We start from the raw sequence: 24,713 nt of genomic DNA, 5'->3' as shown, positions 1-24,713 counted from the left end.
TGATGTGTAGTAAAATGAAAGATCATTACACTGAAACTACAGAATTTGGTAGTGTTGACCTGTAACTACTCTCTTAAACATGTTTTTCTTATTTGCAGTCATCTTAGCAGCTTGGCAGAAAGGAGTCATTGCTGCATTTGTCCTGACAGCCATGGCAGGAGCAGGAGCAGTTGCTTTATGGTGGTTTTTGCATAAGAAGAAAAAGGGTAATGAATGGTTCCCTTCTCTTTGTTTGGGGACAAATATATTACAGTTAAACTTGCTTTTGTCTCAGCAGCAAAGTCTTGTGGGGGTGAGGCTTCAGAGTTGACTAAACACAATTAAAACAATCTACTTAGAAATGCTAGGTGACTCAAATTAGGCTGCAAATGTGCTGAAGCTTTCCAAGCATATTGGGCAAAGCATGTAACTAATAGAGCTGGCAGGCACTAGGGAAGCAAAGTTATAAAATACAGGCCAGAATTACACTGTTCCCATACAGTCCTAGGTCTGAAATTCAGCCTCAGGCAATGTAGAGGCAGACAGGGTCTGAGGAGGTTTCTGATCCCTTATGGAGCTATAACAATTTGATTTGGGGTCCCAACTCAGGTGTAATTGATCTACTTCTCTAGTTCTCATGAAGCGAACTTAGATTATTAGTTTATGGGATTAGGGTTTTTTTTTCTTCCACTCTGTAATACAATTTCATTTAGGGATTTGTCTTTTACCATTGAGATGGTTTTTTTTAGGTCTAGTTATTTCAGAAAATAAATAAATCTGATTTATCCTGTGATATCCTGTGCATGAAAAATTATTTGGGAAAATTTGGAGCATTTGGATGTCCCAGATTGCTTAAATTGTCTAGGTTAAAATCTGGGGTTTGGGATCTAGGGTTCTCTGTGAAAGAGAGATTTAAGGGACCTGGGAGATAATCAGGATATAAGACATGAGGTAATTAATTTTGTGATAGCCAGGAGAAATTACTCTGACAGGAGTAGACAATCACTATATTTTTGTTTTTAATTTTTATTTTTAAATTCTTTACTTGTACAGCCTATTAATAGATGTTTTGTTTTTCTCTGTCAAGCTAAAGGACCATCCATGGAGATGTCTGGGTAAGATGCCTTCCTGTCAGGGTTTCAGCTGGGATAGAGTTAATTTTCTTCTTAGTAGCTGGTACAGTGCTGTGTTTTGCATTTAGTGTGAGAACGATGTTGATAACACTGCTGTTTTAGTTAAGTAGTGCTTACACTAAGTCAAGGACTTCTCAGTTTCCCATGCTCTGCCAGTGAGCAGGGGCACAAGAAGCCAGGCAGGATCATGGCCTGGACAGTTGACCCGAACTGCCAAAGGGGTCTTCCACACCACAGAGTGCCATTCCCAGCAGAGAAGCTGATGGGGAATTGTGTGGGAGGCACTGGTCAGTGCTCAGGGCTGGGCTGGGCATCAGTCAGCAAGTGCTGAGCAATTGTATTGAGCATCACTTGTTTTTCCTGAGTTTTACTCCTCTCTCTCTCTTCCCTTCTATTATTATTACTACTATTATTATTATTATTATTATTATATTTTACTTTATTTCAATCATTAAACTGTTCTTATCTCAACTGTTCTTACCTGGGTTTTACCTTTTTCCAGTTCTTCTCCTCGTCCCACTGGGAGTGGGGTGGGTGAGGGAGGGTGTTTAGTTACCAGCTGGGGTTAAACCACAGCAGCCCTTTTTGGCACCCGCCGTGGGACTCGAAGTTAACAACAGATCTGACCAGTGCATGTTGAAACAAGTTTGTTAGAAGAATTCCTTGTGGTTTAATAGCCACTGGTCACGGTGTTGATTTGTTTGCTCTCAGAGCTGTGTTCTCCAACACCTTGCTTGCACTACTGCACCCTGTTGTGTTTGTTGCCTTCGGGGCAGGGCTGAGGGCATTGTTTTAATTCACCTGGTCAGCGCTGCCATCGCCTGTGCGTGGGGAGACACCTGTTGGGAATTATTCACAATTACATCTTTTACCCGATTCCCCAGACAACCAGCCTTTGGAGGAGAGACGTCTTCCCACGGCCTCCCTTTCTTCTCCAGCCTAATTACCAGAGCATTTGAGAATTAGGAAAATTTTGAATACACCTGGGATGTTGGAACCAGCATGGTCCTGTTGGTAGGAACCAGCAAGTGGCTGAATGTGGTTCAGCTCTTGTTTAGGGTCAAAAAGTCATTTGCAGCTACTCCAACCCCCACGACAGGCACAGTGGGCACTCAGACTCCAGTTACCACAGACACTGTGATCACTCACCCCAGGGGTGGGTGATGCAGCTGAACCAGAGGACCAGCCCCTGTCTGTAGCAGTTGCCCCTCAAAAAAGGAAGAAAATTGCACAGGAAAGATGGCTTGTTTAGTAAAGAAGGACAAAGCAGGGTCCTAACAAGAACAGGAGGAAGAGGCAGAACAAGAGGCACTTGATCCCTATCCCTGAGTGAGCTGTGGCATATGCAAAAGGATTTCAGCCATCATCCAGGTGAGCACATTGTCACTTGGATGCTCAGATGCTGGATAATGGGGCTGGTGGTGTGGAATTAGAGAGTAGGGAAGCCAAGCAGCTGTGATCATTTTCTAGGGAAGGGTGAATTGACAAGGTGATTGGAAGAGTAACACAAGTCCTCAGCCTCTGGAAGCAGCTCTTGCCAAGGAAAGGTATTTCTTCAAGGAAGATATTCTGTTTCACCCAGGCAAGTGGACCATAATGGACAGAGGTTCCCAGTACAGCAGGGAACTAGCCATGCTTAGAGGTAGATAATTTATTATGACCCAAACAACACATGGTCACTCACAGATCCAGATGAAGCCTAATGTGCACAAACCGTGTATCAGAAACAGGTACACCAGAGTGGCGTACTAACTCACTGGCAGTGTTGTCTGGACACACAAAGAGGCACCAGTGGTGAAGGCATGGCTCCCCAACTCTAGCAGTACACAGAAATATATCTTCCTCCCTTGTCCCTGCTGTGGAGAAACTGGTTGAGCAGCTCAAAGAGGATCTAGAGGCTACTCCTCACACAGAAGGTCTGAAATCTCAGCTGGTAACAGAAAGTCGTCTTGTCAAGGGAGGATATTGAGGGTACACACCTGGGGAGACCCTGGCTTTTTCTGCAGGCCTACAGAGACAATATGAGGAAGTGGGATAGAAATTCTACTTCAGCCCTACATGAATTGCAAAGAAAAATAATCACAAGATGGGGTTCTTCCAGGAAAGCTGCCACTGTCTGCAGTGGGCAGTTCCTAAGACAGAGTGGAAGGGCTGATCTTACTCCTGATCCTATGGAAAGGAATTCTACTCCATTTTCACAAGAAGCGAGTTGGATAAACCAATGGCCAAGACTAGAGGGGCTCTGCCTCCAGCCATGTGGAAGAGAGGGACAGCCTTGTTTACTGGACTCTGTGGACCACGTGGCCCAGAACGTCAGCCCCCCTGGAGTATAAGGCTGTAGCAGATGCAGGCGCACGGTGTACCCTGATGTGATCAGCCTGTGAAGGGGCAGAACCCGCTTGTGTTTCTGGAGGGGGATTCCAAAAGCTGACTGCTAGAGGCTGAAATCAGCCTGACTGGGAATGTGTGGCAGAAGCCCCACTGGGACTGGCCCAGAAGTTCCATGGGCATAGACTGTCTCAGGAGTGGGTACTTCAAGGACCCAGAAGAATCCTGGTGGGCTTTCAGTATAGCAGCCTTGGAGATGGAGGAAATGAAGCAACTGCCTGGTCCCACCTCTTGGAAGACCCTTCTGTTGCAGGGTTACTGAAGGTTGAATAAAGCAGGTGCTGGTCGCTATCACAGCACAGCCCCAGCGGCAAAACCGCGCCGAGCCTGGGACTGCAGGAGGTGCTGCTTGGGGCATCCCTTGTTTTCCTTGGGGTTTCCCCCTCTCTCTCTCTCCTTTTAATTGCTATTAATATTATTAACTTTATCTGAATTATTAAACTGTTCTTATCTGAATCCATGGGGTTTATCTTTGCTCAATCCTCCCCCCCACCCCTCTGTGGCAGGGCGGGGGAGTGAGCGAGTGCCTGTGTGATGTTTAGCTGCATTTGGGGTTCAACCACGACACTTGCTTTATGATAGTTGTGCAATATTTCTGTGTATAAAGGGCTGTAAGCCTTGCTTCACATGAATATAGCTTGTTACACCGCACACCTGCAGACAATAGATGGTTGTGCTTCATATTCCACCTGCTAACACAACAACAGGATGAGGAAGTACTCTAAAAATAGAAAAACAGGCCAGCTAAGTGAAATAAAAGAATGTCAGGTCTGTATCTGAATGCATTTAAATATGGAATAAAATTGAAAATACAGAGGTCTTAAAGAAGAAAAATGCAATAGGGAACATTTTTGACCTTAAAGTTTCCTTGTGCTTCTCCTAAAGCAAAGGCAAAATTTTCATTAGTTTCAGTGGTTAAGAATATATGGTAGTCAGCATAGACAGTGACTGATCTTTGCAACAGAATCATGTTGTTGGTTTTATTGACTGGTTTTGGATAATTACATCAGATTTTATTGGTTTGTTTTTCAGTTCTGCCTTGGCTGCAAACTTGACAAGTGAAAAACTAACAAGACCGCCCAGTGATGGAAACTACTATTCAGGTAGGATATTTTGCTAAAAGACTGTTAGTAAGTTGGTTTAATTAAACATCTATTTAAAGTTTTGGACTTCATAGTTATTGTTTGGATGGGGCCCAATGTTTTGGGAATACAGAGGGATACCAATAACATTGTCCAAGGTATCTTCTGTCATTTTGTCTTTGTACAGTTTTTATGAGCACGTCTTACACAGATTGGTTTCTAAGTCTGCTCAGACACTTCTCCCAGGCAATCAATTGACAATATCACAGATGGAGAAATCATGGTAAAAGAAAATTACTTTCTGCTTTTGACACAGCTGCAAGAAAATTATTTCAGAGAGGAAATTTGAGCTGTGGCACATGGCCCTGTGATGTGACCACAGTATAGAGATGCTAACTTGCCTGGGCACCTTTCATTGCACTTGGCAATGACAGGTGGACATAATGTTTAGAGCACCTGACATAGAAAAAGTTGCCCCTTGGGTGTTTGTTAGCTGATTATTTAAAAAGCCACATTCTTCCCACCTGAATGTCTTAGGTGGGAATCGAAAAGTAGAATGTGTTGTATAGCAATACAGATAATGACAGTAGGAATTGCAGCTGTGTAATTCATTTATTTCATTGATTACAATAAATATTTTGTCTGCTCAACTTTGGCGTTCATATTTTAGGATCAGGTTACATTGAAGATAATGAAAACCACATGAAATCAACAGATGAGAGTAAAGGTAACTCCAGACTTAAATAATAGATTTTAAAATTATTTTATAATTGAAAGTCTTGATGTTTTTTAATGGTAGTAGAGAGGTAGTAATGATAGGGCCATCCCTTTTTTCCCATGTCCAAAATGACACCAATAGGACCCTTTTATCAATTGCCTTATGGAGTGTAATTAGCTGTGCTAGATCCCAGGCCATCTAATGATGGGTGGTATAAAAATATAAATTATACTCAAAATATTAAGTTCTATATAACAAATATTCTGATTTGTTTAAAAAACCCAATATTTTCTACAGATTTCTGCTTGTTTTACTTCTCTGTCCTTTCTTCACTTCTCTGTATCTTGAAATATTTAAGAATTAAATCTAAAAATCACCTGCTATGAAATCTGAGTAAAATAATCTGCCAAATCAGTTCTGCAGGATTTCAGTCTGAATGGTTGTTGTGGTTTCTTCCAGCTCTTACAGAAATGTAGTAGAACACCATCCCCAGTAGAAAGCAGAGTAGAAAGCAACAGCTGTTTCTTGTGTCTGCTGTACCCAGGTAGCCAGTTTCTGTCAGCCGGTGGTCCTAGGAAGTCAGATGTCTGATCATGGCCAGGCTTTCTGTGGGTATTGTGGCAGAGAAGCATTCTGAGGAGGAAAATGGGTTCCATTCCAAATGTTTTATGAGGGGCTTGGAGGCAGCTTAGGAGAAGAGTGCTGAAATGGGCTAATTGGCAAAGCAGAAATTTGGAGAATGAGAGGTGATGAGGGAGGCCATGAAAGACATAAAGATGGCTTAAAATATGAGGAAAGTGCAGAATGGAAGTGTCCTGCCATAGCAGCCACAGAACACAAGAAAGTAATGGCAGGGAGAGAAAGGGAAGAGCAGCTGGAGCAGGAATATGGGAGAAGCTCTGGTAATTTCCCAGAAGCTCCCTACTCCGTTTTGTGTTGTGCCACTTTTGAAGGTGTTACATTGCAAGTAACCGTTTTAGGCACAATTTGCATGTCCCGTAGTTTCAGAAATCTGCCTTTAGTTGGTCTTCTGCCCTTTGGAGTGGGACGACCCTCAGGAATGGGCTGGCCTTACAACTTAGCAGAATAACTCCCATCTGCCATCAGCAGGGCCTGGTCCTGCACCTATCACAGTCAGCTGGGACTTGTCCATGATTTCAGTGGCAGCAGGATCAGACCCACAGCTCAAACAAAGTGTGCAGTCCTACAAAGAAACATCTTCTTGATATTTTTGGGGCAGGACCTGACCTTGAGAGTGCTGAGGTGGATTACACTGAAGTTGAAGTCTCCACGCTTGATCCTCACAGAGGTAATGAACTCTCCAGCCTCTATGGGTTATTTCTGGGAGCAGCTCTGGGGCTGTTGCTGCTCCCTGACACTGGCCTGGTGTTGGCACCTGGGAATGCCAGGGTTGTGCTTTGTGTGCTGACAGTCTCCTGCCAGGAGTGCTTCTAAACCTGGCTGATGCTGTGGCTCCTGTGCTGCTGTTCTTGCAGTGCTTCCCCTGGGATCATTCCCATTTACAGGAGGTCTCTGTGGACCAAGGCTCCCAGCTGGAGCTGTGGCTCTGAGCAGAAGGCAGCCTGCTGTGACATATCCATGTTAAAGAGACAGAATTCAGTGAGGGCCGCTTGAGTTTGCCACAGGGTAAGATATTGGTGAGAACAGAAGCCAGTGGAATTTCCTCCTTTGTAAGGGAACTGGTTGAAGGGTCAAAGCTGTAATTTGCTTGTGATAGAGGAGGGACACCAGTGTTGATTTTGTCTCTTAGTCTGGAGAGACCTGGAGACCATCCTGAATTTTGTGGCACTTTAAACAGAGAAATGAGATATTGATGCCCAGATAACTTTGTCCTCATCCCTGCAGTAACCAGACCTCAGAGCGTGGAGCTGAGGTACATGCTGCAGCCTTGAAGGAGAAATATCCATGGAAATTCATTCACCACTCAAATGCCCACTTCAATCATTCTCTGTCATCTGGAGAACTCTGATGCCATTATGGCCTTGTGTTGAAAGCTGCTAAACCTTTCAGAAATTTGCAAAAAGCTCCAAGTAGGTTAAAGTGAATGAACCCTGCAAGAGAAGTTTATGCTCTGCTCTTGCTTCTTTGCTTCAGCTGAATGAGAAGCAGACGGAGGAAGAAACGGATAAATTTCCTTCTTCCTGGTAGGAAGGACTAGTCACTTATTTCAGAGACCAAAGACATGATTGTTTAGCTGGAAGCACAGATGTTTGGGCAAGAGTGCTCACTCTTCAAGCTTGGCAGCCAAGCCCTCCCGGAACAGCCAGTCCTCCTGTCCTTCTTGTTTTCACTTCCTGGTATCATTCATCAGAGTTTCTGAGTGTGCTCTACAGTTCTACAATGGTGGTGTGCACACCATTCTACAGTGGTGTAGAACAGTAAGGTATGATAGTGCATTATTTAAATTAAAAGCCCTATTAAATTCAAGATCAACATCTCTAAAAACAGCCTTTTCATCCACTCTTGATATATAACACTATTCCTGTGTATCAGACTAAGTAGTAAGATAGTATCTATGCTCTGTAGATAGAACCCCATTAAACCACAGAATAATGTTTGCTATGGTTTGTAAATGAGATCAGACTACATTAACTGAGTGCTGCCTCATGCTACAGACCTATGCATGGCACACAGAACACAGATTCTGTAAGACTGAACTGTGCTTGAGTGTACAGAGACATGAACAGTTCCCTGATCCATTTCCTTTGTTGCCCCAGGACACAGTGGAGTGCTTTGGTTATGGAAATGGAAACTGCACTGAAAGTATTTAATGTATTCGTCTCTGAGAGCATCCTGAGGATGCTGCTTAAATAGAAGGAGTTGTATGAAACCAAGTTATCTCTTGAGCTCTGCACTGCCTATCACAATGAAAACAGGATGAGATTTATTCTTGGGAAAAGAGAAGCAAAGCCAAGTTTCTTAATATTCCCTTGTAATAATCATGTACACCCACAGAGAGAATTTGGCCACAGGACTGCTGCTGATACTTCTGCTACGTTGGTGTTATTGTAAGGTTTTGTTCCCAGTCATAATATTCTTTCATGTCTGTGTGTGGGTATGACCAGCCCTTCCTAGGGAACAGAACTTTCAGATTATCACCTTGCTCCAAATCCCTTTTACGCCTCTTTTGATCCCTCCTATTTTCTACATGAAGACAAAGCAAATCACATTTACTTTTTCTCTGGGCACACATTGCTCATCCAGCAGCTACACACAGCGTCTGATTCCTTCTGCCTTTTGAGGAGCTGCAGATTTCTTTGATCTCTCTGGCCTAACCTCAATTTAATTTATCTTTCCAATCGTTTGTTCCTCCTGCCACTGTTGTCAATGTCAATACTAATGTTCTCAGGAGCAGAAAAGTCATATTTTGTGTACTGTGAAAGGCTACTGTGTACTGCAATAAATGCTGCAGTATCTAAGCTGTAACAGTTGCCTTTTTGTCACTTGTAGGAATTGGGATTGATTGAATGTCCCTTCAAACCAAGTTGAAATTATTGTATTAGGATGAACACCTTGTCTTTATCAGTAAAGAATTACTTACATTTGAAAACACTGTTCTACCCTGGTTTCAAGTAATGTCTGAGCTATCTGGTAATTTCTGGAATGTTTTTATCTGGAATTATTAAGTTCAGTACTTACTCAGTTTGTATGCTTGACAAAAATATAGCGCTTGTCTTTTCTAAAGCTTTGTTGGGGGAAAAGATGGCAAGGTGGTTTAGACCCTTTATTGGGAATCTCAGAAAAACCAAAAGCAGAGGCTAAAGTCAGATCAGGAAACATCCCTAAAGTGACAAGGCAGAAACTGTTAAGCATGGCTGAGTCAGAATGTTCTCCTTATTTTACTTTTATATCTGGTTAGTTATCTGCAGGGTGGCAACATTATAAAATTAGTGGGAACAAAATGTCAAATCATCCAAGTAATTTCTCCTGGCACATTTTTTTCAGGACAACTTTTGGAAGGTTGACAAAGGAAATAACATGGGCAGTGGCATTATACCACAATATAATGAAATGGGTATGATAAAAAATAAAAAAGCAAACTAAGGAAATGCCTCAAACCAAGTCTTTGCACAGAGTCAATAGGAGTAGATTTACCCCTAAAAAAGAGTCCTAAACAATATGAGCTACCTTTTATTAAAATTCCAAGAAGATTAATTCTTCACTAGAAACTGAATTGATCATTTAAGCAGTAGCTTGTAAGCATTTGAAATATGCCTTGAGAGCTTCAAATTATTTTGCAAAGAAAGTTCAAGTTTGCTTGAACAACTTGCTTGAACAAAAGCTGCAAGTTTGAAAGCTGTGATTAGACACTTGGGGAAGTGTAGCTGCTAATGTTTAAATTAATAGCAGTTTTGCAACTCCATTCTGATGTGTTAGCTCACAGCATATAAAGGATGCTGAACAGTATTAAAAAAAAAATTAATGGAATTAGCTTTGGGAAATCAGAATGTGGTGCCAGAGACACTTGGGTTCTTCTGGGCAACACAGAACAGTACCAGTCCTGACTCTGAGTCTGCAAATCATTATGTCTGAATTCTTTAAGTGTTGGGGGTTTTTGGTAGCTAAAGCACAGGATTCGGTTTACCTGAAATGAATGAGTGTTTCTGAAGCACTTTGAGATCCATGAACAGCAAACTCCTGGACCCTGCCATCACAGACCTTTACAGCAAGTGAAGAAAGTGGTTTTAAATACACAGTTCTGGAGCACTTTGATTGCCAAGGGATTTGTTAAACTACAACCATTCAATAAACCCAGGAGATTGTTCTGTTCTCCTACTGGCCAGAAGTTTATGCTGACCACAGAGAAAAAGATTCTTGCTATTTTCAGGCCTTTAGACAGGGCTCTGTCCAAAAGGAGACCTTTCCCAGACAGCACTAAATGGAAGCTGTGCAGTGTGAAATCTGCAGATATTGTTCTGAGACTTTTCACAAAGCACAGCAATTTCAATTATTTTTTTGTCTGTAAGATTTAGACAGGCTAGTTGCCAAAGGGGTTTGTAGTTTGTCCTTCAAGTGATAGATCTCCTCAGGGCTAAGATCCCTAAATCCTTAGAAGAAACTGAAGAAGCTCTTCACAGTGATCCAGAGAAACTGTTCTCTAGTGGTAGATGTCTCTGTGAAATTAAAGCAGTATTAGTTCAAGTTCAGAAGAAGATTAGGAGAATGTTGAAGTCAAATTTGGAAAGGGAAGCAGATTTTCATCATCATTTTTGCATAGGAGACATCCTTCTCTCAGATCCTTACAGGCTGGTTTGGGGAGGGGGTTGTACTTGCTTTTTCACACAGACTCCACAGGTTTATTGCTGCTTATGTAGCTGCTTCTTTTGAAAGTAAAAAAGTGTGTTCTGTTTCTTTAAGGAGCTTTTCATAAGGTAAACAAAACAAAACAAAAAAAAAAAAAAAAAACAAAAAGAAAGAAAAAATTAAAAAAAAAAAATATTGATTCTGTGCCAATACATTTTCCAGCTCCTGAACAGAAGGGGACTGAAACAGTTTATAGTGAAATCAGAAAAACTAATAATGGTAAGTAAGCTAGTGAAAAATTAAACACTTTAAGGAAGCGTGTATGTAGAGGTTAGGGGTAAATTTGTGACTGAATATTTTATAAGATAATATTTAGACTGAATATTTAGAACATAAGTGGCATAATAAAGAAGAGCTGCAAGTCACATAGGATAGGAACATACCAAAGTGCAGCTACAAAATCACAGAAGTTGATAAATTGCATGAAATCTTCATGGCTCCTCGTAAATCAATGATATGAATATTTGTAATATCTACTTCATCAGCCCATTTGTGCTGGATCTGCTGAATATTTGGGCCATACATCTGGATTTGAATCAAGATCCCCATTAGGGATCAGGATTCTAGGTCCTGTTATCTCAAACTGCTCAAGAGAAACATTTGTCTCTTAATTGACCATGTTAGTCGCATGCTATAAAATATTCCAGTTGCTTTGGGTGTAACTCCAGCAAATATCTATAAAGCCCCCAGCAACAGCCTCTACAAGCCTTTACAGCAATATGATCATTTCAGCAGCTCCTCCAACACAGATGTGTGTGTGGGCAGTGGCAGCTTGCTGGCAATTGCTGTCTGTAAATGTTCTAATCAGTTCAGAGGCATGGCTTAAAAGAAGGTTATTTCATCATACTTTGTCAAAGTCTAAATCGGAAAGGATTTCCTCTCCCCTCTCTGTGTAAGGAAGTATAGATTTGTAAATATTAGGGCTGCAAACCGTTCATATTTTTTCCCCATTCAGGCTTTGTTGTGTGCCATTTTTAATTTTTGGTTGTTGTGCTTTAAGTTTCTATTTTTTCTATAAGGCATTTCCCACCTCTGACACAATATGTCTCTGGGGAATCTTTTATGTGAGGGTCTCCATGTACTTTAGAAAACGCTACTTAATTTTCCCTTGTTACATGGCAATTTTTATCTCCATTTTACAGCTGAATAAACAGGGAGATTAGGTCATGCATTTAAGGCAAAGTGTTTAGAGAGTGACAGCAGTGGCAAAGGAATTTCGGAATCCTTGGTGCTGTGCCTGTGTGTTGTACTCATTTTTCACAGCCTTGCAGTGAAAATCAGAATATCGTTCACACTTAATGGCCAGGCACTTCATGCAGGACCACCAAGAGAAAAAAACCGGTTTATTTTAGGGCTGAGCCCCAAGGCCACAAATGTTCTGAGATGTTCTCCAATGAGTGTGAACTGGACCTATAAAAAGCTGCAGAAGCTCCTCACCTGCTCTGCCCAGGTGTGAGGGTGACTTCACACCACTCACCAGCCCTGTTTTTTTTCTGGTACATCACAACAGAATGTGTTATGTACCAGAAGGATGTAAACTCCAGGCTGGTACAGCAGAGCTGAAATTCAAAGAGCACTTAAAAGGCTGTAATGCCATAAAGTGGGAATTGCAGTAAAATGGGATATGATTGAAAGACTGAGCTGAATTAGCCAGAGGGTCTGCAAACATCCCTTAATCTTGCAGTCCACCTGCTCTTTTATGCATAACATTCTACAGTTTCAGTTATTCTTGGAAACACAGTACCAGTTTATTGTTTCAATCACGTCTGTTTTTCCTGACTGATACACAGGAAAAGTGTTTCAATTAGATAAGCAGTGCATCACCCAGCAATGCAGTGCTAGGTTACAGTTAATGTAACACTACCTAGGATTTTTGATAGGCTGTGTGATTGTGAGGTGGAAAAGTGTCAGTGCAGAGGAGGATGCCTATGAAATATTCTGTCTTCTTTAATCTATATTAATATATGCATATTAAATGATGCCAATTGTGACAGATGTTGAAGATGACTAGAGGGTGTAGAAGTTGATTTACCATTCCATTCTTTGACTTTTTGGAGCAAAAGCCCAGGATTACAACCTACTTCAGGAAGGCAATGATTCAGACAAATGTGTCCTTGGGGAAATCACATGAGTTTAGGAATTGGTGTCAGCTACACAGTTTGACAGATTTAGCCCCTAAGACCTATTGTTGTTATTTGTTTGTAGGTAACTATTGTGGTTTCATTAGAATTGAGGGCAGTTTTGTCTTATGAAGGGGTTGTCTGTGCATTCCAGAAATTGTGTGCACTAGAGAGGAAGCTGAAGAACAGTCTGTAGTTGTTGTGTCTGACACAGTTCTTTGTGACTGAGCTAAAACATTTTTGCTCTTCATTTTTCTGACAACTCTCACTGCTACCCCCAGTAAGCAGATGCCATAGCAGTAACCAACTCCTGTATTTTGAGCTCTATAGCTGTTGCTTGTTCTTATGCAAAATCTGCACCATGAATCCATAGTGCTGATAATGCTCTGAGCTTTCCCAAGCCCCAGGCCTTTGGCAGTGTGCTGAGCATCTGTCATTATTCCTTTTCTTTTTATTTTCCTGGTGCTGGCTATGTTGTCTCCTGCTTCTACCATTTGAGTGCCTCCACCACACTGTGGATAAGGCTCCCCATCCTCCCTGCTGTGCTGTTTTCCTCGTTCTGAGTGCCAGGACTCAGGAGGTGGTTTTCCATTAGAGATAGACAGAAACAAACTGTCAAATGCACATCTCAACTCCCAAAAAACCTGCATGTGGTTAACTACAGTTAACTCATTTGCAGTGGGAAAAGCAGGTAATTTGTGAAATTCCATTCTAGTCAGGTATGTTTTGATTGAAAGTCAAATAATGTCAGTGTCTGTTTGGTTGGATGCTGGATTTCCTCTGCTGTAATGAGAGTTTAAGGAGGATGCTGTTCACTTTGTTCTGCAAGCAACTGTGAGATAAGAAGTTGTCCTTGCATCGTTATTGAAAGATTAGTTTAATTCAGAAACATATTTGGTGTTCAGGATGTTCACCCAGGTATTGCTTTAAAGCCTTTTCTAGAGCAATGGGCTGTTACTTTAGTATTTTACATAAAATACCGAAAACTTCAAGCCTCAGCTTTAAATCAGACCATTCATCCAAATGGCAGTTTGGGGAATGGTCAGTTAGTGCCATTCAGGTCAGTAACAGCTTTGTGTAAAAGTCCTTAAAGCTCACCAGAATGAACTAATTTCTTTAAAATCCTGCTTTCTCTGATTTCTCCATGAAAAGGCCAAACCATATTGTGAGTCAGGAATAGCCAGCCCAGTCCCAAAGCTGCTGCTTTTTGTTCAGAAAGAAGTGATATAGTCGAAAACGTAAGCAAAACAGGCAATTGTCTAAATCCACAGACTGCCAGGAAGGATAAAATGGCTGTGGCCCTGCTGCCTCCAGGGCCTGTGCTGGAGTCCAGGCTGGCAGCTCTTCCTGAGGGAGGGTCAGGATGTCTCACACACGAGTTCAGCTGCCTGGGTGGAGGCTTTTCGGGCATGATTTATTTCCATCGCACCTTTCATCTTCCCAAGAGGCAGTAGGGATAGGAAGCCCAAGCATCTCCATGCTGGTTCTTTATCTCATCTCCAGCCCTTCCCTGAACGTTGATCCCAGTTCTTGGGATTGCACAGTCCTGTTTGTGTTGCTGAGGAGAATTTGAGCCAACTCCAGCTCACAGATTTCCTCACGTTTTTCCAGGACACTTCCTGTGGAAGATGATGTTATTGGTATATTCTTTCTCCTTCAGTGAACTCTGTCTTTGCTGTGTATCAGACCCAGAAGCCAGTGGTAGGCTTTGCACTGATCTTATGTGCTCTGGAATGAGTTCACTGTGGCTTATTGCAAGATAACAATTCCCAATTTCTTATTAGGAAAGTGGAAATCCAGCAAACAAAATGCAGAACCAGCCTTTATGCTGCTAAGTCTGGAAAAATGAATTGGTCACTTGGAAGCAATTGCAGCAGTGAGACAGGAAATTCTAAGAGTTCTACAGCAACCAACAATGTACTGTGGAAAAATAAATATAGCCCAGTGGAAAGAGGCATGAGAAATCCCCGTTGCATTCAGAGGGTTGGAACAAATCTATTCGAAATCAGCTCTAGCAATCAGGAAATCTGCTCAAATACTTTCCTGCTTCTGAGCCTCAGGCTTAACACCTACATTTTAGCCAGAATTTCCCACTGAATCCTCTTCCAGCATAGGAAGAACTCACAGGGTCTGGGGATTCATTGTGTTGTTCAGAACTCAGGTATTATGGGCACGTGATAGTTGCAGGCAGTCCAAACCCATGCAAATAACTTGTCCTCTCTCCAATATAGAATCTCTTTGGATCTTTGGGTTTCTAGACATATTCTAGACTGAGGCCTGGATCTGTGAGACATTGATTCCAGAGCCAAATGCTTACCATAGCTTCAGCCAAAAGTCAGGCAAAGCCAGATGGTTTCAGTAAGGCACAAATATGCAGGGAGCTTCTGACCTTGCTTGAACCTCCAGTGCAGAGCTGGATTACGTGCATGCCCCGTGTCAGAGCTGTTCCCAAGCTGCCTGCCAAGATTCCCTGATGGAAGCTACTGCTCCAGTAAAGGCCTTGGCAGAACGTTGTGTGTGTCTGCAGCTCAGCACCTTTGGTTCATAGTCTTGGCTTTCACCAGGGCTGGGGTGCCTTGGGGGTGGATTGACAATTGCAGCTGCTGTTTAGGCACATATTCTCCTCTCCATAACCCCTAACAACAAGAAATGGTAGAGCAGGTGGGGGTGGCAGTGTCTTAAATTCCTGCTATATGTACTCCTTTGTAAAAGTATGTTCTTTGAATTAAAATCCCATCAACTAGAAGCAATACCAAGAGTTTAGATCTATCAGAAGTCCATAAAACCACCTACCTTTTTTAGACTCGGGAATGTTTTAGAAATCACCAGTATCAGACCTTCAGCTCTGATTCCTTTCACAAAACATGGAGCTTCTACAGAAGCTTGACCAATTTTTCTGTGTGTCTAGAATGCAGCATTTCTCAATTCCCCAGTTTTGGCAGTAAGGGAAAGCAAGGTGTTATGTCTCGGATCTACAGTAAAAAAGTAAAACCACCTCCTTTTTTATTATTTTTTTAAACAAAAATGAAATAAAAAGATTGTGAAAAGATTGACATGGTAAAGAATCAGCAAAAGCACTGTATCACTGTGCCTTTATTAGAGGCTGCCCTGAGTGGTACCTGGTAGAAATCACCCAGACTTCCAGCAGCACTTCCCTGACCCAGAGTGTGACATTTCCTGGCTGGGCTGTGACACTCAGCTAGAAAGCCCCAGAGCTGTGGATGTGGGTGACAGGTAACAAGGAGGCAGGATCGCTGGCACTGTGACCTCCAAGCCTTGGGTAGCCAACATCCCGTTGTTTGAAGTCTGGAATTTACACAAAATTTCTCATTTCCTCCTTCCTGTGAGAACAATACATTGTGACAGAGACTAAATGACAGCTTGTTAATGCCTCACTTCATAAACCTTATGTATGGTTTTGTCCACTTAAACTGAGCTTTGATGTAGCACTGGGTCAGCAGTGGTTTTGTTCAATTCTGTTGGCTTTCAGGACACAAAAATGCTTTTGTGTGTGTTCCATGTAACTTCTTATTTTGTTTCCTCATGCCTAAACATATGTGGATCAATCTTGCCAAACACTGAGAACAATTGTATACTGAATTTGAGTTCATGCTGTAAGGTGCTGTAGTCACCTCAGTGTTTAATCCTTTGCTTAGGCTAAAAATTCTGGGTAGAAAACTCTGAATGTACCATGCCAGAAACCTTCACCTGTGTTCAGTTTCCTTGTTACTTTTGCTGGCTCACAAGGGAGTTTCTAAAAGGCTTTTATTAGGGTCTAATAATGGTGGTAGTGCTCTGCATAATGTCCTTCATTTAGTGATTTCAGGGAACTTCTCAAAATTTGCATAAGTGTTCTGCCTATGGAAAGCTGATTTTAAAATTTGGTATTTAAAAATATATATAATTAGAAAAAACAGATTCAGGAACTAACCCCCATTTATATAAAAAATACCGAGAAGATTTATGCAAAGGCCCAGTCCAACCCCTTTTTTGAACATTAGATGAATTTCCTTCACGCAGCCTCTCTCCAGTGAATCTGATACACTTTCCAAGAAAATACCCTACAAGATTCAGCACTTACTTTTGTCACATGTGAAATATCTCAACAGAACATACAGATGAGCATTTTTAACAAGACTTGAAGTCCTGTCCTAAAACTGGAGTTACTTTGAGAGGGAAAAGAAATAGTTATGTTTTGGTATTTGAATGGATTCTGTGAAATTTCTGAATATCTAAATCCACTTTTTTTAAAATAAGTGTATGATCCAGTCTTAAAGTTCACTGACCCTAAAAGGAAAGAGCTTGCTGGCCCTCAGGTTTTTCATTGGGAACAAGCAACTTTTTATTAATAAAATGTCAGGTGTCTTTGATGTCAAGATGTTATTTTTGCTCTGAAAATTATATCCTCTACTGGAATTCTGCAATACATTATTTTCCTGGCAAGGAATTGGATTAGGAAGTAAAATGCTGATGAGAACTTGCCTCTAAAAGGAAGACTCTCTTGTCCAGTAACAGACTGTGCCCTTAGTAGAGACTTCTGCTCTAGCACGTGATCAGGAAAGCTGCCAAACAGGTCCTGTTCAGTGTGGGCTTTGAAATGTCTCACCCCTGCACTTGGATTAAACTAGAACTTGGATACTCCTCAAAGCCCAGAGCTTTAACCTTAGATGTAGCTAGGGATTTTACATCATTGCAAAGTGAACAAAAAGGTTGAAGTACCTATACCTGTATTTTCTAGAACATAAAACTGGCCACTCTGCAAGGTGCCATTTCATAATTTATACATTGTATTTTATTTTGCAGATTCTATGGAAAGCAGGCATTCTGTAAGTATACACTTTATGCAATCAGTTAAATGTAGTGGCATGGGTTGAGATGACTGTGCATCTGGTGAGATGGTGTTCGAAGGTTGATGTGGTTTTTTTGTTGCTCAGGGCCTTTGCAGGACACATAAGGGGCAATGCCTTTGTATCTATTTTCATGAATGAGGCTATCAGTCCTCTGTTTGTGGAATGGTCAGTTTTAGGAGTCTGTGGAAGGGGCTGGAGTTTGGTGGTGCTGGTGCACAGATAATGATCTCCCAGGAGTTTGTGTCGAGCACCTGCACAGCTTTGTGTCTGCGCCCCCAACGATGGCAGGGTGGCACAAGGTGAGGGATGGCTCTGCAGGCACAGGAGATTTGCAGATGAAAACTGCTGACCTGGGAAATGCATCACTGGAGACAGAGCTGTGTTCCAGTCCCATCTGCCATGCCCAGTGCCAGTGGCTGTGCCAGGGAAGCGCCGGCTCACACACAGCCCCTGTGACTGGAGTGCCCAGAGAGGGGAGCTCCTTCCTAAGGTGTGAGCAGCTGAACCAAGCAGGGATGGTGATCACCCCAGCTTGCAGAAGTCCCTTCTGTTCACTCTCTGTGGCTCTTTCCTCCTGGGTTTGTTTTCATCCACTGGCAGAGCAGGTAGGATGACTCCAAGGGCTGGTAGTAAACTGAGACCTGGTAAGAAATTTGAAGGCAAACAATTTTTATTGCAGAGTACAAAGCTGCGTCATAGCTGGGTCGCAGAAGTGGGACTAATACCATCCATATATATGGAGGATCTCAGCTAAAAATGTGGCATTTTGTGAAGGGCCTGTAGGTGGTGAACAGCTCCATAGTGCTAAGAAGTGACAAAATATGGAATTTTTTAAAATAGAAGGAATATGTTGAATGAGCTGTTAGTCTGCCCTCAGGAGATCTGGGAGGCAGGGAACTCACATTTCAGGAGTACTTTTATGAATGTTAGATATGCTATCTAACTCAGACTAAGCAGACGGTTGTTTTTTTCTGCCACCCACTTTGTGACTTTGGAGCTTGTACTTAAAAAGAAAAAAAGGAGAGACTCATAAATAAGAATCACAATAGCACAATCTACGTCAGCTCATGGCATCCATTTGAGTTTTGAAAGGCTCCATCAGCACTCCCATCCCCATGGGATACACAGGCAGCCCATTGTATTATTTACAGACACTGGCAGTGCACTGAAGGTCACAGATTGTGTTACAATAAACAAACTCATATTAACACAGGCCAGGAGGCTTTATAGTGTCATTGTCTCTCTTAGTTAAAAGGTCTGTTTTTATTCTTTGCTCTCAGTTTTCTAAAAATATGTTGAGCTGAACCCTCCCCTGGGTTATACCAGGCATTCCTTGGAGAGTCATGCAGAAGAAATTTTGTCCCTGTCCAACACAAAAGAAAAAATGGTCAAGGGTGGCCCGTGACAGACATGAAGTGTAAGCTCAGGGAGGAGGTTTTGTCTTTTTTTTCCACAGCCTACATAATTTCTAAAGGACATGAAGATGGTTTTTTGTTTTCCTGTGGCCAAAAGTGAGTAAAATATCTCTCCACGGAAGTATAATAAAAAGAAAGTGAAAATAAACTGACCACCCCGTGCGAATCACTTTCGTAATTAATTGGGCTATTAAAGCTTGCTAAACCAGGCAATCCATGAAGTAATGTCAGACTCAAGGAAGAAAAGTGTCAGCTGAGGGCAGTGTTTTCTTTGTGCTTCTTTTATTACTCTGGTGTTAGCAGTAGAAGGGTAATAAAAGTAGTCATTCTGTAAAACTAATCTCATTTTCAGAAACACCCAGAGCAAAGTCAGTTTTATAACACTTGCACATCTTGCTTGAGTTTTCCTAGAAGCTGCCTTATTCAGTTAATGTCTGAGACATTGTCCCCTCCTTAGGTGTACTGTTAATGTATTAACATAGTAACTATTCCTTTTTTTCATTATTAGTGCTTTAAATAACATAGCAAAAGAACAGAGCCTTGTCTTCTGCTTCTTAAATTCCCACTTCTGTTCCCAATAAAGCCTATGACAAAAGCAGCACCTCCCTCTCCAAGTAAGGGACCTAAAATTGGACTGGACAGGTGAATTTCTTCATAGATTTTCCATTCCCTCCACTTGTCTCTCAACACTTTACAGGCCACACAGATGAATACAGAAGAGGCAGGGAGCTGCTAAGATGCTTTTTATCGTAATTTTCTTGCAACTGTTTTTTTTTCAGTAGCTCATTTTCACACATGCTTAACTGCAATGTATCTCAGAGGTTTGGTCCAAATGAGGAGTTGTTGGTCCTACTCGTGGAAAGGAAAATGCTCCTTATAAAGTGATCAAGTGGCTTAAACTTCCTTCCCAGCTGTTCTGCTTCTTGATAGGCAAATGAAGTGTTTGGCTCAGAGGTGAAGTTGCATTTGATCTGCTGCTCCCTTATTTGTGAGTGGAAGGAGCCTTCAGGAGTTGGGCTGGTCAGCTGGCATCTGAACCCCAGGGAATGCCAGATGGATCACCTAGCTGGAGTGGCCTGTCAAAAAACTTGTAGAGTTTGACTCTGTTTAGGAAGTAATAGATGTTCCAGAAGTGTGAGACAAAGGACCACAGCAGAGAGGAGTATTTTGCTAAGAGCTCTGTTTTCAGGGAGGATATGCAGCCTTTTTATTTCAGTAATGGTGGTGGAGACTCATCAGATCCTGATGTCCTTTTAACTCCCTAAATTCCAATAATGTGCATTCCACTGCTCAGATAAAGTCTGTTAACATTCAGTTCTGCATTGCTCTTCCAGATGTCACAGGCAGAACAGAAAACTGCACTGTAGAGAAGGAAGATGTAGCAAATCCTTTTAATGGTTGCTAGTCCTGCTTTTGTGCATTTGCCCCTACATAGTTTCTGTCAGAATAAATATAATCCAGCAGGGAAATTTAGGAACTTTTCTTCTTCTTCACTGAGAGACCATGACAAAACTGAGTTCAGGGTTTTAGTAAACACTGTGTACTGGCACAAGTGCATTGAAAGTGTTTGTATTATGTCAAGAAAGGTGACACGTTAGAAAAATAATTAGTCAAAGTTTGAATTACTTGAACTGTATAAAGGCTCAGCTGCAGTACAGGTTGTGACTGATTTGCAGTCCAGAGTACCTTGAACCTGAATGTCTTGGATTTTTAGGTCATTTAGAAAGAAACCTGAAGTTTTATGTCAGGGGTTGCTTCCCTCCATCTCCTCTGTTTCAGAAATTTGTATCTTAAATGCAGTCCATAGGAAGTATTTGCAAAAGAAATGAATTACTTAGAGAGGAACTGGGAGGAGGTTTCCTTCCTGAAATCAGAGCTGGCAATCTTTCTAAGTTATTTAATGGTCCCAGTTTCTGAAAACATATTGAAGGAAATATCTTGACAATGAGATAGCCACTTCGCCAAACACTAATTGGTATTGTGTCAAATTTACCTCAGCAGTACGTTCTGACTTCACATCTCCTCCTCTCCTGCTACCTCCTAGATGTGTTTATTTGTTTGGTTCTGTCCTAGGCGTTCAGGAGGACTGGCAGTACACAAGGACATTGTGTACTTTTAGCTGCCTATTTGTCCAGCCTCAGCATGTGCCCTCTGAGACAGAAACCTGTACAATTTACATCTCTTTGCAGGAATTTCTAGGTGTTATTCAGCTGCTTTCTCATCTTACTCAAGTGATCCCAAAAGTATTTTCTCAGTGTTAAAGGAATTCGCATTGCCAGCTCCAAAGGGGGACCTGGCCTGTGTTTAACTGTGCACAGTAACATGGCACAATAGTTTCAGACAGGAAAGGAAGATGAAGGATGTGTCCAGTTAAAATTGGGGGGAGGGGATTTCAGGCAGTCAGGATATGAAAAACAAGGTGATACTCTGAAATAAGCACTGAATTATAAACCAGGAATTCCTCTGACTCATGGGGCAAATCCTTTGGGGTAAGTCCACAAAAGGAATGAGGCGCCTCGGTGCTGACAGACTGAACTGTTAGGTTAGAGGCCACCACGTACCCTGAGCAGAAATTTGTTCGAGGGAGGCTTTGGCAACCGATGCCAGGAAAGACTTGACAGTTGTGAATCCCCAGGGGACAGAATTGTTTCTGTCATATAATGTAAAAACAATGAAGTTTGGACTCTCTCTGTGCCCATTCCCATTGGCTGGAGTAGAGGACTGCTGTGTCTGCCCTCTGTGCCAGGCAGTGCCAGGGTTCTGCCCCTGGAGATCACCCCTGGCACAGCTCTTGCAGGAACACGGTGTCCAGCAGTCGGGTGCTGCATTGCTCCCTGTGACACACCAGCCCTTAAGGAAAGGTTTTCATTCTCCTGGGCCTGGCACTGGGGTCTGACTGTGGCAGCTGAACATCTCCTTGTAAATAAGGGATCTGACTTCGAGGTGTGCTTAGTGCCAGCAGTTCCCTTAAAAATCCAACTTTTGTCAGCAAGCACCCACTTACATATGTTGATGATTAACAGTTTTGGGGTCTAGGTTGCAGTTGTTACTCTGAATCTCCCACTGTCTTATTTCTTTTTCTCTCTGGAGAAGATAATACCAACATCTCCCCAGAGAACAGTGAGCATTTATTAGCTCACTGTGGAGGGTTCTAAGGAATATGTTACAGGGCAGAGGGTAGGGGCACAGCTATACTCACACCTTGGTTTTTTCTCTTTTGCTCTTTTTGCCAGCAGAGAATATATGGGCATCCTGATGCTACCTAGTACAGTCACCTTAAAGATCAGCTGGGAGAAGAAAACAACACAAGATGGAAGATGTTGCAAGTGTTCCAAAGGCTTTGCAGCAGTTATTTATGAGTTAGCCAGACTCGTCTTTTCAAAGTTTATTTCCCTAGGAAGAACAATAGAGATATTCCTAAGCATTTAACGGAAAAAATTACGAATAAAAATTCTCATAGGAAAGTGGCTCTAGAAACCACTGACCCAGGTTCTCATCTGTAATTTCTCCTGCTAATGCAATTTTGCCTTTTTTGCCTCCAGTTCATCATGCTCTAAGGAAACAAAGGGGGAGCTACAGCTGAGGAAGTACATTTCTACAATGCAGCAACTACTGTGATACCAGTAGGACATAGAAATATCTAAGCTTGCTTTAAACTTGCTAAGTTGGTTGTCAGTGCCACCACTGTGGCAGAACAGAGCTCAGCACAGCCTGGCCAGCCATGGATGTACCTTGACATGATCTTGCAGCTTGTGCTGAGCTCCCTGTGCTGCAGCAGCTGGACTGCTACCAGGCTTGGAGCCAGCTCAGTTATAACCCACGGGGATGTGACACTGCAGGGAGGGCCTGAGGGAAGAGTGAGCTCTGGGCTCCCTAAAAACTTGAATAACTGTTCAGAGATTCAGACTTTACCAAGTGCTTCTATCAGAGACACAGTCTTTATTCCTCACTAAATTGCTTTTCCCCTTTAAAAGTTCTGATGCTTGTTGGTCTATTTGATGTGATGGGTCTTCAAGAAATGATTGTCCATCACGGTTATTTTGGATGATTCTATGATAAGTCTTCATTGAGTGGATATAAAACACCCAGGTCAGTGAGTTTGTACCTGAAAATCCTGTTATGTACAATCCTTACTCCTCTGATTTTATGAGACATCTGAAGTTGTACTTGTGCCCAGTTTGTCCAGTATGGAATTCCATACCTATCCTTTTTGTCTGTAGTATGATAAAACATGGAGTAAAACTAACATGGATCTAGTTTGGACACAGGTGTAATCCTGCAGCCCATGTTTATCTTGGCTGCAATAATTTAAAAGAAGAACACAAAACAAAAGAGAAAAAATACTGTCCTCAGCCCCTTAATCAGATGGCCTTTGACATTGCAGCTGCTCCCTTTTTCTTACTGCAAATTAAATTCCTACAACATCTGGGCCACAGGTAAGAAGGTTCTCATTTTAATTAGAAAATAGTAAAAAAGAGGTCATGGGTTTGTATATAGATATACAATTACTGCTTTAAGCACTGCATCAAAGGTGCAAAACCAGCAAGAAACACAAAAGGGGTTTATATCCTCCATTCCAGATGTTTAAAATTTCAAGCTCCAGTTACTGATTAATATCTCTAATTTATTGTTCCCTGTGCAAATGTTGTTTGTATCATGAGCCTGTCACAACTGACTGACTTCATAGCTCTCTTCTGTTGACAAATGTTCTTTCAGCATCCCATGAGTGTCCATGCAAATGCGTTAGTATAAGAAATGTGAAAAGGTATTTTAATAAAGAAACTCTGGATTGAAATTTGCACTGCATCTTGCACATTCATATTGCAATGAATGCCTGTGAAGTTTTTTATTCTTGGTGAGCCACAGATCCATCATATGGATTGGCATTTGGAAGATGCCCTCTCTGCAACTGATTCCAGGCTCTTGGATCTGCAGTCAGGAACCCATTTAACAGCAGGTAAGGGCACTGAATTGCTTTAAGAACTGAGTGGGGGAGTGCTTGCATTCACATAAGTCTTTTACTAAATTACAAAGGTAAAATTCCTCCACAAATTCTTCCCAGCCTTTGGCAAAGCTTGGGAAAACAGTGGGGTTTGGAAAGCTTCAGAATATCATCTGGGCATGATGGAGCAGCAGTGGAAGAATTCGTTGCTCGCTTTCCGCTTGTCTCTTGTCTGGAATAATCCTAAATTATTTTGGATTTAGTTATCCAGTACAAGTTGTTTGCCCTACTGAAACGTGTGAACTGTCCATTTCTCAGAGTGCTGTGCACTGCTTTGAGCTCTTCTGTTTTGTCTTGCAGATAACAAAAATATTTCAGAGTATGGGACAATATTCAGCAGAGTCGCCAGTGAAGATGAGGTAAATGGGCCCATGAGTAAACAACTACACAAGGAGTCCTGATATGAGCATGTGCCAAACAAGCATCACAATTCCATTGGAAATATTTGGGAAATAAGTCTTGAATCTGTTAGTGAACAAATCAAAGCTCAGGTTAGAGCTAAAACAATACATTATTGAAAACAGCAACAACAAAAAAGAGATTTCTGTGTTGTGACCAAGCTGAGCTCAGGAAACAGAAAATGAGGTAGGAAATGAGGTGTGTTGGTAAATATTTATTTTTTGAGCAGAGTAAAGGGACGGCACACACCCAGGTCCCTTGTGCCATTCCCGGTCGGGGCCCTTCCATTAGGGTGGCACATA

General features: G+C 41.9%; 1 protein-coding gene and 1 long non-coding RNA gene across 17 annotated transcripts in view; one reads left to right on the top strand and one right to left on the bottom strand.

The window, feature by feature from the left end:
* PECAM1 (platelet and endothelial cell adhesion molecule 1) overlaps positions 1-23,810 on the top strand; it is a 31,432-nt gene extending 7,622 nt beyond the window's left edge. For 2 of the 16 annotated variants that reach the window (XM_068209733.1, XM_068209732.1), the window contains exons 9-15: positions 99-206; positions 1,067-1,094; positions 4,533-4,603; positions 5,253-5,309; positions 6,541-6,609; positions 10,788-10,844; positions 14,357-14,523. In XM_068209733.1, the coding sequence (XP_068065834.1) occupies positions 99-206; positions 1,067-1,094; positions 4,533-4,603; positions 5,253-5,309; positions 6,541-6,609; positions 10,788-10,844; positions 14,357-14,508 (542 nt within the window). In that variant the 3' untranslated portion in view covers positions 14,509-14,523. Of the gene's footprint in view, positions 1-98; positions 207-1,066; positions 1,095-4,532; positions 4,604-5,252; positions 5,310-6,540; positions 6,635-10,787; positions 10,845-14,356; positions 14,524-17,548; positions 17,572-22,243 lie in introns of those variants that run through there. The other 14 variants (XM_068209737.1, XM_068209736.1, XM_068209740.1 and 11 more) reach the window with 14 other exon arrangements.
* On the bottom strand, positions 18,248-22,299 carry LOC137485282 (uncharacterized). The gene is made up of 2 exons (XR_011005252.1): positions 22,212-22,299; positions 18,248-20,371 (listed from the first exon to the last, which is right to left on the bottom strand). It is a non-coding gene; the product is annotated as an uncharacterized lncRNA (long non-coding RNA).
* Positions 23,811-24,713: the final 903 nt, after the last annotated feature.

Source organism: Anomalospiza imberbis, chromosome 19, assembly GCF_031753505.1.
Source record: "Anomalospiza imberbis isolate Cuckoo-Finch-1a 21T00152 chromosome 19, ASM3175350v1, whole genome shotgun sequence".
Taxonomy (NCBI): Eukaryota; Metazoa; Chordata; class Aves; order Passeriformes; family Viduidae; genus Anomalospiza; species Anomalospiza imberbis.
The sequence above is the reverse complement of the archived record's forward strand: the minus strand, read 5'-3'. Positions and strand labels throughout refer to the sequence as shown.